Source organism: Rattus norvegicus, chromosome 10 (genome assembly GCF_036323735.1).
Source record: "Rattus norvegicus strain BN/NHsdMcwi chromosome 10, GRCr8, whole genome shotgun sequence".
Lineage (NCBI taxonomy): Eukaryota > Metazoa > Chordata > Mammalia > Rodentia > Muridae > Rattus > Rattus norvegicus.
The window spans coordinates 83,655,845-83,672,719 of NC_086028.1; the positions used below are offsets into that span (position 1 = coordinate 83,655,845).

Genomic DNA, 16,875 nt, shown 5'->3' on the forward strand with positions numbered 1-16,875 from the left:
TCCTGGCTTCCTCTGTAAACACTTCTCATCATGCCTATAGTCACAGCAACCTAGAGGACGTTTAAGATCACCCTCTGCTAGGTTCAATGCCAGCCTGGGTTACATGAGAACCTGTCTAGAACAAAGAGGGTAAGAAAGAATGCTCCTTGGTTAACAGCCACTTGCTGCTCTTCCAAAGGACCTAGGTTCAGTTCCCAGCATCCACATGGCCACTCACAGACGTCCGTAATGCTAACTTAGGTATCTTCTTACTTCTTTGACACCAGGCATGCAGGTTATACATATACTTAATCAAATATAAGCAAAACACTGATGCACATAAATTGATATAGACAGAAATGTAGGTGGTTGTTTCTGAACTCAAAGCTCATTCTCTTTTGCTTTAGTATGTTTAAGATGACTTTTTTTTGCCCAACTAAAAATTAAGCCATCTAAAAGAAAGCCATCAACCTGACTAATGCTGTAAAGAACATTGTTGCAAACCCACAGGGCCTACTTACAGCGTAAAATCGCATGTTGTGATTCAAAGGTAAAGGGTCAGGATCCTTTGACAGCTCAAACTGAGTGATGAGTTCATAGAGGGGCAGGTAAGTAGGCGGAGTCTCAAACAACGGGATTCCTGAAAATATAAGGACTATTTATAATGGTCACATTATTTTTTAAAAAAGATTTATTTATTTCATGTATACGAGTACACTGTTGCTGTCTTCAGTCACATCAGAAGGGGACATTGGATCTGGATCTCATTACAGATGGTTGGGAGCCACCACGTGGTTGCTGGGAATTGAACCCAGGACCTCTGGAAGAGAAGTCAGTGCTCTTAGCCGCTGAGCCATCTCTCCAGACAGCTCCACTGTTCTCTCTTGCACTTTCCATGCCTTCACCCACATCCAAAAGTTCTCAGAGAGCACTAGTACTACCTACTAGTAATGTCCTAACACCTGTACTCAGTAGCACGTCCTTGAGGCCTGAGGACTGTAAGCTGTTTAAGATAGTCTAATGTTTTCCACTCTCACTTTAACAAGTTTTATCTTAACAGGTAAACCTTCCTTTATTACAGGCTGGCAAACATTTTAAAAAACAGAGCTTACCCGTGCAATTTTGCAGTTTCTGAACAAATGCTTTAGATACTGGGATTGGCTGGGGAAATTTCAAGAAGAAACACGCAGGAAGATCAACACTGTTGGCACTAGTGACTGCAGAGAAAGAAGGGGTCCTTCAAAGAAAGAAGAGGGGAAAATTTTCTATTTTGAAAACTATGAACACATTTATTCAGACATGTATATATTACACAAACCCACAAGGTCTATCAAAAGCTTACTTTTCTACTATCCTCGATGCAATTTCAAAATATATTACCTTGTTAATTGTGAAGTACTTAATTAAGTATGTACAGTGGGGCTCACGGTCCAGCTCTGTGTGCAGGTATTTGTAGTCCTGGGTTCAAAAACCAGCACAAAACTCCAACTCATTTATTCAGAGCAAAGACTATGGTCTACAGGGGATACTGGCATAGCTTGGTGTTTAATGGTGCTATCTGGTATTCTAAAAGACCTGTATTCAATCCCCAGCACCCACGAGGCAGCTCATACCATCATTAGCCCCAGAGGATCTAATGGCCTCTTCCAGCCTCTGATGGCACCAGGTACAAAGATGGTGCAAAGAACAATATACAGGCAACACGCGCGCGGACACACACACACACACACACACACACACACACACAGAATAAAAAAATTAAACGATTTAAAAACAAATGTGTACAAGTGTGTGTGTCAAGTAGACACACTCCAGTAAAGAACAGGAGTAAAGTCCGTGCACGGACGCAAAGGGCAACATCTAAACATTCCAGGAAGACAAGACAAATAAAACATGGCTCACACTGCGCTTGAAGCTGAAAAACAGACTTCGCTACTTTAAAACTGTATCTTACCATTTGTTGTCAGCTGGGTGTGACCCCATAATTAATGGGGCAATTGGGAGTTTGTACATAGCAGAGGTTCCTTCAATTGTCACTGAGGCATTCATTCCCAAAGACCGAGGAACTGGGAATAGAAAAAGAAAAAAAGATTTTCTACCTCATAAGTAGGAAAAAGATCTCAGCACTAAAAAGAGAGGAATGCTGGTCCTGTGTGTCCACCCAGCATTCTGCAGAATGAGAAAGAAAAATGGATTTGAGTTAGAGGCCCACCTCAGCTACAAGTTTAGACTCAGTCTCAAAAACAGAACAAAGCACAGGAAAAAACAAAAGCCAGGCATCATGTAAGCGGCGGCTACAGAGTACGTCTGAGGCTGGCCTGAGGAGAAAGCAGCAGCACAACTAACATGCAGAAGAAATCCTTGCAGTATCAGTCACTATGAACCAGACACTCTAATTCCACAAAATTCACAAATGTTACAAGCCAGGGCTGGAGAGACGGCTCAGCGGGTAAGAGCACAGACTGCTCTTCCAGAGGTCCTGACTCAATTCCCAGCAACCACAAGGTGGCTCACAACCATCTGTAATGGGATCTGATGCCCTCCTCTGGTGCATCTGAAGACAGCTACGGTGTGCTCACATAAAATAAATAAATCTTAAAAAAACCCGGATTATATGAAGATTAGAGGGGGAGGCTGGGCATTTGAATTTTTCCAATGCTTTTAACAGATGGGCGAAAGGAGAGTATAGTGGTATATGCTGTAACTCCAGCACCTAGGAGGTGGAGGTCATCCTGTCTCAAAAGACCATCTCCAGCTAGGAATGCTAGTTCATACCTATAGTCTCAGTTCTCGGAAGGCAAAGTGAAATGTATGATCACCACACTCTACGTCTGACAGCCACTGTGCGTTACATAGTGAGTTCCAGGGCAGCCTAGTTACAAAAAGAGGTCTGCCTCCAAGTACATGAAGCAACAAACTTACCATTCTTTTCATGCAAAGTGATAGGAGAGGCAGTTGTATCATGCAGCAGGTCAGACGGAGAGGCATAGTATTTCATGTTCATTAAATGACCTGTCATAAATGAAAGCTATTAAAAAGAATTCATGGTACCTGTGGTGGAACTCTCCTATAAAGAAACCTTTTCTCAAACTAACAAGAAAAGGCTGGGGATAGATAGCTCAGGGATTACTTAGGATATGAAAAGCACTAGGTTCAAGTAAATCCATAATACTTCTCAAAAAGTGCACACACACACACACACACACACACACACACACACACACACTCCTACAGCCACACACACTCCTACACTACACACACATACACTCCTACACCTACACACACACACTCCTACACCTACATACACACACACACTCCTACACCTACATACACACACAGTCCTACACCTACACATACATACACTCCTACACCTACACACACGCACTCTTACACCTACATACACACACTCCTACACCTACACACATTCACTCTTACACCTACACACACACACATACACTCCTACACCTACATACACACTCCTACACTACACACACATACACTCCTACACCTACATACACACTCCTACACCTACACACACATACATTCCTACACCTACACACACATACACTCCTACAGCTACACACACATACACTCCTACACCTACACACACATACACTCCTACAGCTACACACACATACACTCCTACACCTACACACACATACACTCCTACACCTACACACACACACTCCTACACCTACACACACTCCTACAACTACACACACATACACTCCTACAACTACATACACACTCCTACACCTACACACACATACACTCCTACACCTACACACACATACACTCCTACACCTACACACACATACACTCCTACACCTACACACACATACACTCCTACACCTACACACACATACACTCCTACACCTACACACACATACACTCCTACACCTACACACACACACTCCTACACCTACACACACATACACTCCTACACCTACACACACATACACTCCTACACCTACACACACATACACACCCTACACCTACACACACATACACTCCTACACCTACACTCATACAAGTGCTAGGTGTTGTGGCTCACAATAGCTGGGATGACAAGAAGATGCCAGGCTGTGTGATACAATGAGTTCAAGCCCCACTTAAAGACAGCGAGACCCTGATTCCACCTAAAAGGAGAGGGACAGACAGACACACACACACACAGAGACACCGACAGACAGACAGAAGACAGACACACAGAGACACCGACAGACACACAGAAGACAGACAGACAGACAGACACACACACACACACACACACACACACACAGACTGGGTAGAAATGCAATTCAGATGATAAGAGTATATGCCTCGAGGGGCTGAGGATTTAGCTCAGTGGTAGAGCGCTTACCTAGGAAGCGCAAGGCCCTGGGTTCGGTCCCCAGCTCCGAAAAAAAGAACCAAAAAAAAAAAAAAAAAAAAAAAAAGAGTATATGCCTCGCATACCTGAGGCCCTGGGTTTGAGCTCCAGCACTGCATAAAAGCATAAAACCCATAATCTGGGGCTTGAGAGAAGGCACAACAATTTTACAGCACTGGCCATTCTCTCAGAGGACACAGGTTCAACTCCTAGCACCCATATGGTGGCTCACAACAATCTGTACTTTGAATTCCAGGGAATCCAATGCCCTCCTCTGACCTCTACGGGCCAGCATATATAGGCATATCTGTATAGACAAACTACCCATGCACATAAAATAAAATGTTAAAACCAAGAGGGCAAAACAACAACAATGACAAAAAACCCCACATGGTAGCACACACCTTTAATCCCACCACTCAGGAAGCAGAGGCAAGCAGATCTTTATGAGTTCAAGGCCAGCCTAGCCTACAAAGTAAGTTCCAGCACAAACAGAAGTATCAAGAAAAAAACAAAAATGAAAAAAAAAATTAAGTTTCTATAAGCTTATACACACACACACACACACACACACATACACACACACACACACACACACACGTACGTTCTATTGGGCCAATGAAATAGCTTATAAGGCAGATAAGAACACTTGCCACCAAGTCTGACAACTTGAGTTCCCAAGGACTTTATGCTAGACAGAACTGACTCTGACTTCCACATACTTAAAAGAACACACATTCAGAAAGAAGGTAAAAGTAACAAAATATGGGGTTGGGGATTTAGCTCAGTGGTAGAGCGCTTGCCTAGGAAGCGCAAGGCCCTGGGTTCGGTCCCCAGCTCTGAAAAAAAGAACCAAAAAAAAAAAAAAAGTATCAAAATATAAAAACAAAGAGTTGTGCAAATGTGCAAAGTCCTGTCCTAAAAAAGCTTATGAAATATGACAAAAGATCACCGATTCTGGGAACAACAATATATTTCACCTAAATAAAAAAGGGAAAGTATTAATATCTTAGAAGTCATTAAAAACTACTGGTAACGGGGTTGGGGATTTAGCTCAGTGGTAGAGCGCTTGCCTAGCTAAGCGCAAAGCCCTGGGTTCGGTCCCCAGCTCCGGAAAAAAAGAAAAAGAAAAAAAAAAACAAAAAAACAAAAAAACAAAAAACTACTGGTAACTTTCTTATTGAGCTTATGTCTTCACAAGCTCAAGGCAAAATTGAAAGTGATATACCCAGGGCTGTAGGGATAGCTAAGTGATTAAGCCTTCCAGAGGTCCTGAGTCTAGTCCCCAGCAACCGCATGGTGGCTCACAACCATCTGTAATGGGATCTGATGCCCTCTTCTGGTCTGCAGCTGTACCTGCAGATAAAGCACTCATCAATCTTACCAAAAAAAAAATAAAAATAAAAATAAAAAAGGCTGAGAGACAGCTCAGAGGTTAAGAGCATTCGGTGCCCTCTTCTGGTGTGTCTGACTGAAGACAGCCAGTGTACTCACAACCAGAAAGGGGGTTGGGGGAGTGCTAAATCCTCAGGGCTGGGCAGGTAGCCCAGTGGTGAACACCTGGCCTAGCATGCACAGAACTCTGGTTGATTCCCAGCACTGCAAAGGAACAAAAAGGAAATGTGGGTGCTGGACAGATGGCCCTGTGGGTAAGCGTGCGGCTGTGCAAGCACAAGCAGCTAAGAAGCCAACCACACTCCAGAACCGCCTTGGGCAGGGACAGGAAGATAACTAAATGCTGCTTTCTCATTCCTGATCCAGGATCCCCAAGGAGCCCTGCCTCAAGGTCCTACGGCAGAACGGTAGAGTAGGCTGCCTGTCCTACTCTGGCCTCCGCACACACATACACACCACGCTTGCATCCATATTAAAATAAAATACTGTCCCTTAAACTAAATCGATCCATTTTCTAAAAAACAAAAAACAAAAAACAAGATAGGACTCAAGAGAGGATAACGTACCCCCGCTCCGTGGAGTGAGATAGCCAACACTTCCGTGAAGAATCTTATCCAAGGGAGTAGCATTAGTTGCCTTCCTACAAGACAAATGATCTATGTGTGATTGAGTTTAGCAACTGACAGTTTCACTCAACCGTCTGATACTGAGTGAAGCTCATCAAAGTCTTATAATACTATCAAAATTACTCTAACTTGTAGTTGTACATATAAGATGTGCTCTTCACCTTCCAGGAACCATGACTATATAATGTAGTAAAAAATCCAACTAACCCAGGTATGTACACTCCCATAATTCTGTAACTGCAGGTGACATTGCTGCAGGCCACATGTCAGCCCAACTGGTTGTCCTAGAGACTCTCAATGTCAAATGAGAACTGGATAACTGTCAGATAATCAATTCAGCTGAGAATATTTCAGATATAGTCTAGAATAACAACCAACAACTCATCAATAACTGAGCTATCTCAATAATCAGTGAGTTTCTGAGTTTTTATACTTAGACAATAGAATGTAATAATCATTTTGAAAAAATAGCAAATAGTGAGTGTGTATAAAACAGGCTTAATGCAGATATGTACTACATAGTTATATGCAAAGATATGTAATCACATATACTGTCGTACACATATAAGTGTAAAAATTAAGACATTACACACCACCCAGAGGAAAAACTCAGAGAGTCATAGGATGGTCCCATCAGTCAGTCTTACCAGTACATAATTGCCATTTTAGAAAGGTCCTGTTCTAAGGACTGGAGAGCCAGATACATCTTAGTCTTCAGTTTGCTAGAGAGTGGATGAGAGGAGAACAGTTAAACAGCGGACACGTAAGCACACACCAGCACAGTCCCAGGCCAGGCATGCACACACGTTTAATCCCAGTGCGTGTGAAGCAGAGGCAAGGGGATCTCTCTGAGGTCAGGCTAGCCTACTCTACTGAGCATGTCTAGTCCAGTCAAGGTTACTCTGTGAGACCCTGTCTCAAAACCATAATAACAAGAAAACCAAAAACACTGACTCAAAGGTTAGAACCAACTAAACGGTTTTGTTTTTTTTAAAAGATTTATTTATTATTTAAGTACACAGTCTCTGTCTTCAGACACAGCAGAAGAGAGCATCGGACCCCATTACAGATGGTTGTGAGCCACCATGTGGTTGCTGGGAATTGAACTCAGGACCTCTGGTAGAGCAGTTGATTCTCCCAACCACTGAGCCATCTCTCCAGCCACAACTAAACTGTTTTAACTCTTAAAAAAAAAAAAAGTAAAAAAACCCACAAGTCTAACAACTGTAATCCTAGTACTCAGGAGGAAGCAGACAGAACACCATGAGTCGGAGCTGGGCTACTGTGTGTAGCGCTCCAGGACAGCTACAATTACACAGCCAGATCTCATTATAAAGGTGAAATAAATAATACAAACTATGAAAGCTGGACATCATGGCAGGGGGTAATCTTATCAAGTGGGATAAAGAAGAAACTAAGGAATTCAAGGCCAGGGCCATCCTCAACTGCATGTTGAGATCAAGCCTGGGCTACTATACATTTTTTTCAAAAAACAAAAGACTACCAGAGCTTATGTTTATTTTGCTTCAAAAGGGTCAAGCAGTTTAACAGAATCTCAGCTAGGTCCATACGCTGAAATCAACACTGAAGATATTTCAACAACTGTATTCTATCTTCTCAAATTTTAAGTCATTAAAAGCAGATATGTTTTTCAAATAAATACCTTAGGAGATAGAAAAGTTAAAAATAAAGTACTTTAGGGACTAGAGAGACGACTTAGTGGTTTAAAAGTACTGACTGCTCTCCAAGACAACTCAGGTTCAATTCCCAGCACCTACACAGTAGCTCCAGTTCTAAGAGATCTGGCCTACTCTGACCTCCACAGGTACAGATCTGATATACAGACACACATGTAGTTAAAACAAACCACTACTACCCCCTAAAAACAATAAACCAACAACAAAAAACTAAGACTAACAAAATCCCGAAAACAATAAAAACACCATATATGTAAAATAAAAATTTTTAAATTAAAATAAAAATACTTAAAAAGTCGTAAGGTGAACTATAGATTATAGTATGAATAGAAACTAGGAACAAACATACAGCAGAAAGGTATGAAAATGTGTAAGCCAAACTGGCTCACAGACTCATACTCATCTTTACAGAATGGAAAACAGAAAGGAATAAATGAAATTACTTACTTGTCTCCTGGAAGGTTATACAGATTAACAAGACCCTTAAGATGCTTAGAAAACTCATCAAAATTCTTTTCCCTAAAGGGAATTCAGGAAGGTGGAGAAAGAGAAAATACAACAAGAAATTAGTACTTTATTCTACAGAAAACATGGCTATACAAATTCACTTCAATAATCCGCTCACATCATTATCCACATAAGTTTTATAGTCAATCTAGAAAGAAAAAAAGAGCTGGGCTGCAGGTGGCTGCGGTTATGAGTGCTGGCCAATGCTCCAGAGAGCCTAGTTTCAGTTCTTAGCACAGCACCCTACAACTCCACTAACAAGGCATCTGATAACCTATCTTGGCTTACAGGGTATAGACATGGCATACATATGGTGCAGAGATGACATTCATACACATAAACTTTAAAAGGGCTGGAGAAGTGGCTCAGTGGTTTAGAGCACTGACTGCTCTTCCAGAGGTCCTGAGTTCAATTCCCAACAACCACAAGGTGACTCACAACCATCTGTATGGGAGCTGATGCCCTCTTTTGTCATGTAAGCATATATGCAGGCAGAGCACTCAGACATATAAAATATATAAATGAATTTTTCCCTCAGGTGACTACTCTGAGTTTAAGGCCAGCCTGGTCTACAGACTGAATTCCAGGACCGCCAGGGATACACAGAGAAACACAACACAACACAACATAACAAAACAAAACACCTAAAAGGTCAAAAGGCAGTGAGACTTGGTATATTCTTAACACTGCAGACTTTGAGGCAGGAAGATTTTGGAGAAGAGTGAGTTTATGACTAACCTGAGCTGCAGAGCAAGACTTGATTCCAAAAACAAAGAAATGGGAATTTGAGGGAAAACAACAAAGAAAAACAAGGCATAGGTCTAGAGGTATAGCTGAACAGGACTAATGGTGGCGCCATCTCCAGTACCGTAAGGAAAGAAAGTCTAGGGGAGTCTATAGTTCCATGGTGACCTGAGCCCGGGGTTCAACTCCGAGAATACACATACAAAGTCAAAGGACCCGATAATTGATACTTAACTCATACACATTTAGCTCTTTTGCTCTTTACACCTTCCCTCTTTTTAATGTGTGACTAAGACTGGGTTGATACCACATGCATGTTTGATTGAAAATGAGATAATCAAAGTACATGAGCTGGGAAGACAGTCTCCAGTCACATGCAACCTGGAAGTCGAGAGAAGACAGACAGGGGTCATCTCAGAAGCTAATCACACACTAGAAAACACTCCTGTGTTTGACTACAACACAGAATAAAAAATATACTAGTGTGATGGCTGGGTTTTTTATCCCAATATTCAGTCTTAAAATTTGATTCAAAGGTGCTTTTGTGGATTAGAACTAAGAATTCAACACATGGGGGTTGGGGATTTAGCTCAGTGGCAGGGCGCTTGCCTGGGAAGCGCAAGGCCCTGGGTTCGGACCCCAGCTCCGAAAAAAAGAACCAAAAAAAAAAAAAAAAAAAAAAAAAAAAGAATTCAACACATGGTAAGAAATAGAAGGGGAAGGGGCTGGGGATGTAGCTCAGTGGTAGAGCGCTTACCTAGGAAGCGCAAGGCCCTGGGTTTGGTCCCCAGCTCCGAAAAAAAGAACCAAAAAAAAAAAAAAAAAGAAATAGAAGGGGAAAAAAAGATGTTATCACATTCCAACAACTCTGCTTTTAACTCTGTTTTTGTTTGCTTTGTTTCTTGAAACAGGGTTTCTCTTTATAACTCTGTCCATTCTAGAAATCACTCTGTAGACAAAGCTGCCTCACACTCAAAGATCCACCTGCCTCTGCTTCCCAAATGATTGAATTAAAGGCATGTGACACACATATGGACACGCACTTGCTTGCTCCCCCCCTCCCATGACCTCTGTTGTTTTTCATCTTCTTTTTTTTTCTTTTTTTCGGAGCTAGGGACTGAACCCAGAGCCTTGCGTGCAAGCGCTCTACCACTGAGCTACATCCCCAACCTTTTGTTTTTAATCTTAAAGAAAATGGGTCTAAAACAAATTAAATACAATGCTAAACAGTTTATTCTCCATGATGTAAGCATTTAAACACACCACCACCGTGGCATTAAAAAATAGGAACAGCAGTAAGATCTATTTTCTAACACACTATCACCATGCACAGTGACCAAAATATGAGGTGAAGATAAGTTCCATCAGGCCGGAGAGATGGCTCAGCGGTTAGGAGCACTGACTGCTCTTCCAAAGTTCCTGAGTTCAAGTCCCAGCAACCACATGGTGGCTCACAACCATCTGTAATGGGATCTAATGCCTCTTCTGATGTATCTGAAGACAGCTACAATGTACTCATATAAATAAAATAAATAATTTTTTTAAAAAAGAGATAAAGTTCCATTATAAATCACCCCCTTCAAAAAGGTTTGCAAATTTTAGAGTCTCACAAATTCCTAAGTTAGTACAATCTTCTACTCTAAGTGACAGCCAGAAGTATTCACTCATTCTAGAGTATTTTGTTTATACATTTTAGTGAGTTTCAACGCACTAGTTACACGGTTAACTTATCACCACTTATGTATTATTAATTTATTTATTCATTCATTCACTCACTCATTTTTACTTTATTTTTTCAAAGATTTGTTTATTATATATAAGTACATTGTAGTTGTCTTCAAATACACCAGAAAAGGGCATCAGATTCCATTACAGATGGTTCTGAGCCACTATGTGGTTGCTGGGACTTGAACTCAGGGCCTCTTGAAGAGCAGTCAGTGCTCTTAACCACTGAGCCATCTCTCCAGTCCCTTCATTTTCTTTTAATGAAATGAACATAAAAATCATAAGAGCAAGCCAGACATGGTAGCACACACCTTTAATCCCAGCATTTAGGAGGAAGATGTAGGAAAAGTTTGAGTCTCTTTTATGTGCACTGATGTTTTTGCTTGTATGTATGCATGCATATATGCATTTATATATGTATATATTTGTAAAGGTGTCCTGGAATTGGAGTAACATGCAGTTGTGGGAACTGAACCTGGATCATCTGAAAGAGAAGCCAGTGCTCTTAACCACTGAGCCACCTCTCCAGCCCCATTGTTTGCTTAGATAGGGTAGCTCAGGCTAGCCTGATATTATGTAGCCCAAAGCTCAAACTTGCAACAATTCCCCTCTACTGGCCTCTGGATACTGGAAGCGATCATAGAGGTATACAGACCAATATATTTGACCATATTACATGGGTTTTCTTCGGTAGTTTGGTTTGGTTTTTTAAGACAGGGTTTCTCTGTAGCCCTGGCTACCCTAGAACTTCATCTGTAGACCAGGCTGGCCTCAAAGGCAGAGATGCACCGGCCTTGCCTCCTGAGTGGTGAGTGGTGAGGTGAAAGGTGAGCACTGCCTGGCTGTATTACAGTTTTATGAACCTGGGTCTGTAGTTCAGAACACTGCTATTCTCATAAAGAACGTGTTCAGTTCTCCATACCCACACAAATGTCTACAGACACCTGTGTGGTGAACACTCATACATGCAGGCAAAGTACTCAGATATATAAAATAAATAAGCCTAAAAAACAAACATTTTAAAGGTTGAAATTTGGTATACATTGTATTATATATAAATACAATAAACTGCTAATAAAAACGTCTGAATATAAAACCTACTTCCTCAAAGTGAAAAATCTTTCTAAGACATCCTTATGTTCAATAGTCGAAACAAAAACTTCCTCAAATTACCAGGAAGTCTTAAGTCTGGGTTTAAATTTAAATATGGCAACCCCACTCAGTTCAAAGGAAAAAAAAAATCAAGATAGCAAGAAAAGCAACCAACAAACCAAAGACTGTTGCCAAGCCTACTACTTTCATTGTGACAGATTATAATACACGGACACAGTTTTTTCTCAGTTGAAATAGAAATGTTGTCTTAATGGTATGGAGTCAATGCTCTCATACAATCCCATTCAATGGTAGTGCTCTGTGATGAGATTAATCTTAATTGTTACTCTGATGGGATTTAGGATCACCATGGAACCAAGTCTCTGGGCATATCTGTAAGGGATTAATTAGGAAGATTAGATCAACAAAAGTGACATGACCTAGTCTAAGATATGGTAATATCTGTCCCAGGAGCTAAGGTTCCAGACTGAATAATTAAAAAAAGAAAAAAAAACTGAAAAGAAAAGAAAAAAAAAACTTTAAAAGCAGGGAGGTGAACACTCTAAAGCCAGCATTAGGGTAGCAGAGAAAGGGTTTCCCTGCATAGCACTGGCTGCCCTCCAACTCCTCACTCTATAGATCAGGTTGTCTTCAGATAAAGTCATGTGCTATCATTCTAGTCCCATTTGATCTACAAAAAATTTCCAATGATTCTATCATTACTTCTTACCCAGTTGTGATTTTGCCCTGCTGACATCCGAAACGGTGTGTGTGTGTACACAAGTACATACACGTAAATATACATATGCACATAATATAAAAAAATTATGCATCTATTGTGGTGCTGGAAGAAATTGAACCTTCAAGACTACACACTAGGCAGATGCTCCACTACTAAGTTAAATATCCAGCTCAAACTTTTTTTTAAATTGAACCACAGCTTTTTAAAAAGCATTTTGTTTTATATCTATGAATGCTCTATCTTCATGCACACCAGAAGAGAGAATCAAATCCCACTACAGATGGTTGTGAGCCATGTGGCTGAGTCTTGAACTCAGGATCTCTGAAGAAGTCAGTGCTCTTAACCACTGAGCCATCTCTCCAGCTCTTATCCAGATAATTTTGATTATCACAATTGAGTGGATATTTTTGGCAAGTCCAAAAAAAGAAGCCAGGGATGCTACTAAATGTCCTAAGATATATTGAGTAAATTCACTTTGGCAAAGGAATTTCAATAAAGCTGGGAAGTGGTGTATACCTGTGACCTCAGTACTCAGAGAAAAAAGGCATGAGATCCAAGAGTTCAAGACTGTCCTAGACACATAGTAAGCAGGAGGTCAGAGTGTACTAGATAAGACACATACACAGCCAGGGCTACTAATACACATCTTTAATCAAAGCATTCCAGAGGCAGAGGCAGGTGGATTTCTGTGTGAGTTGGAGGAAAACCTGGTCTACAAAGAGTCCAGGTCAGCCAGTGGTATCCTGCCTCAAAAAGAAATGAAAAAACATAAAATATTACCTATATAATACTGAAGTGATAAACTGAATATAGGGGTAAAAACTGTCACACTCAAGACTGGGTGTGATGGAGGATGCTTATAATGTCAGCATTTAGAAATGGAGACAGGAGAGTTCAGGAGGATTAGGAGTTCAAAGCCTAAGGTGAGAGAGTGAGTCAATGTAAAGTGACTAACATGAACAAGACCCTGGATTCAATACCAAGCACACAAAAGCAAGTAAAATAAAAGCCAGGCATAGTGGTGTGCATGCCTTTAATCCCAGCACTTGGGAGGCATAGGCAGGCAGATCTCTGTGAGTTTGAGTCTGGTCCAGGACACTCAAAACTATGTAAAGAGACCCTGTTTCAAAAACCCAAACAAACAATAAGAATAAAAGAGGGCTGGAGAGATGGCTCAGCAGTTAAGAGCACTGACTGTTCTTCTAGAGGTCCTGAGTTCAATTCCCAGCAACCACATGGTGGCTCACAACCATCTGTAATGAGACCTCGTGCCCTTTTCTCGCATGTCTGAAGACAGCTACAGTGTACTCATATAAATAAAAATTAATAAAAAAAAATTTTTAAAAATAAGGTTAAAAGAATACTAAGTGTTCAAGGTTTATATAGTAAATTTAAGACCAGTCTCAAGTTAGCTTCATGTCTCTAATCCCAACATTTAAGAGGTAAAAACAGGATTGGGAGTTGAAAAACATACTTGACTGAAGCCAGTCTAGGTTACATGAAACCATGTCTCAAACAACAAACAAAAAGTCATGTTAGCTCAATTCTAAACATAAACAGGAACAGACAGAAAGTCTAGTCAAATCACAGCACTCAGGAGGCAGAGACAGGTGGATCTGAGTCTGAGGCCACTCTCTGTAGAGAGTGAGTTCCAGGATAGCCAAGGTTATACAAAGAAACCCTGTCTCTAAAACAAAACAAAACAAAACAACAACAACAAATATATATATATATATATATATATATATATATATATATATATAAATTAATGAATTAATAAATCAATTGCAAGTCCAAGTTACAAAGATCAGCAAACATTTTCACCTTTGAGCTAAGCTACTCAGAAAGCTGAGGCATGATTATGTAATGTAGAGTGCCTGGCCAGACTGGACGCCAGGGCAACACCCTCCACACAAGCCCCACACCAACCACTTCCCTCCAGAGAACAGGATTATCTGTCAGTGTCAAGAAAGAGACCAATATTACCTGCTTACCTTAACTGCTGCACAAGCTCTGGACAGCTCTGAAATAAAAAAAAAATTAGGTTAAAGCATTAAACTAATTAACAAAATTAAAAATATCAAAAAATTTTAATAGCACATGCTTCAAAACAAAACCATTAAAACCACAGGAAGCCCTAATTCAAGACGAAAGCTGTGTGTGTGAGCATGTGTGTGTGAGCATGTGTGTGCATGGAGACCATAGCTCTTCTTGTATCAGTGTCCTTCATGTGTCCTGAGACAAGGTCTCCCTGAATCTGAAGGTCACCCTGAGACTTGATGTTTCCCTCAAGGTAGCTGGCAAGCAAGCATCCAGGGCCTGCCTGTCTCAGTCCCTCCAGCCTCAAGCACTGGGTTATGAACGCGCCCTTTTACATGGTGCTAAGGATCTGAACTCAGGTCCTCATGCTTTACCCAGAGTCATTTTGCCAGCCCCGCAAAAAGCCTTTTTCTACTTGTGAACCATGACCTTGGGGTGGGAATTTTTAAAATCAAAACAAATGAAATCATTTATAAAGGCGTCTTTAGTAGTGTGTTTAAAACATTAGGATCTCTCTTCAACATCATCCCTGAAATCTATACAGAACTGCTTAGTTATGCACGTTTTACATCCATTTCTACCACAGGGTTTCTCATATTGTCTGTCATGATGATAGTCACTAGGATGGGAATTGAAAGATTGCTTCTGTATTCCGAGCATCGCTTCTTCGACCTAAGCTCTGTTTGTTCGTATGAAGTGAGAAGGGCTGCGTGGTTGGTGCGTCTGCTCAGCAGTGCCCTTGGATGATGTCAGAAAGACCTGTTCCTCTAAATTTTATTCTGAAACTACCAGTGCGACCCATCACATCATCTCTACAGTGGCTCATGAAAAAAAATCCTAAAAGCCAAGCTATACCGACCCCAACAATTCATTTTTAAATATGTTCCTAAGGAAACCCCATAGATTCCAGTGAAATATCAACACATACCACAGGATTCTCCCCATGGTGAGCCACTTTTACATCACAAAGCTGTCCTGCAGGGTCTAACTGCACTTCCACATAGAACATATCTGACGTGATGTAACATTCAGTGCCACTGGCACTGAGATGAGAGCCCAGTCTAGCAGGAACAAATCAAAACAAAAATTAATAGAAGACACATAAGAACGCTCCCCAAATTAGCACTGTGTTGTACATTTCTGCCCACCATACGATTACATACCCATTCTGTCTGGCTATGGATTCCAAACGATCAGTCATTGCTGGCAAAGATGTTACTATGAAAAGATGTAGGGGGAGAAAAGGAAATCATACAGAATATTCCAAATAAACGAGTATATCCACCTTTCCAAAGCCATGAACATAGTCAATAGTTCAAATGCCTATAATCTACACAAATTTATTGAGGCTTAGCTGTGACCTAGTAGTCAGGTAAAGGACAAGGTGATACAGTCACCGTAAATAGGTGCTAAGAGTACAGTAAGACTGTGACACTTAAGCCTCATTGTCAGTTGGACTGGATTCAGAGTACTAAGGAGATGTACAGCTAGTCTGTATCTCCGAGGGTGTTTCTAAAGAGGTCTAACTGAGATGACCCACTCTGAATGTGGGTGGTTAGGACCAAGGAGCAAGTGAGCCAGTGCCAGCATTCATCACTGCCTCTGACTTCAGTACACTGTGACCTGACATCCTGACTGCCATACCTTCCCCACATGAGAGACTACACACCTGAAAATTCTAAGGCAAAAAATCAAACCTTCATCCTTAATTTGCATTTATTAAGTATTATGTCACAGAAATAGGAAAAGTAAGAGATAAAGCTGTATTTGAAAATTATGGAGCTTGCACTGGTGACGCATGCTTTTCACCTCAGCACTCTGGAGGCAGAGGCAGGCCTGAGTCTAAACCATGAGTCTGAGGTCAGCCTGGTCTACAGAGTGCGTTCCAGGACAGCCAGGGCTACACAGAGAAACTCTGTCACAATAAATAAATAAATAAATGGATGGATGGCTAAA

The 16,875-nt window shown here is 41.0% G+C and overlaps 1 protein-coding gene across 6 annotated transcripts in view; it reads right to left on the minus strand.

Moving 5' to 3' along the window:
* Med1 (mediator complex subunit 1) overlaps positions 1–16,875 on the minus strand; it is a 43,710-nt gene that overhangs the window by 13,994 nt on the left and 12,841 nt on the right. For 5 of the 6 annotated variants that reach the window (XM_006247399.5, XM_006247401.5, XM_039086636.2 and 2 more), the window contains 10 exons: positions 16,083–16,137; positions 15,848–15,980; positions 14,874–14,902; positions 8,517–8,588; positions 7,020–7,094; positions 6,313–6,386; positions 2,902–2,991; positions 1,934–2,045; positions 1,092–1,216; positions 501–619 (listed from right to left, as the gene is read on the minus strand). In XM_006247399.5, coding sequence (XP_006247461.1) covers positions 501–619; positions 1,092–1,216; positions 1,934–2,045; positions 2,902–2,991; positions 6,313–6,386; positions 7,020–7,094; positions 8,517–8,588; positions 14,874–14,902; positions 15,848–15,980; positions 16,083–16,137 — 884 coding nt within the window. The remainder of the gene's footprint in view (positions 1–500; positions 620–1,091; positions 1,217–1,933; positions 2,046–2,901; positions 2,992–6,312; positions 6,387–7,019; positions 7,095–8,516; positions 8,589–14,873; positions 14,903–15,847; positions 15,981–16,082; positions 16,138–16,875) is intronic. The other variant, XM_017597471.2, reaches the window with a different exon arrangement.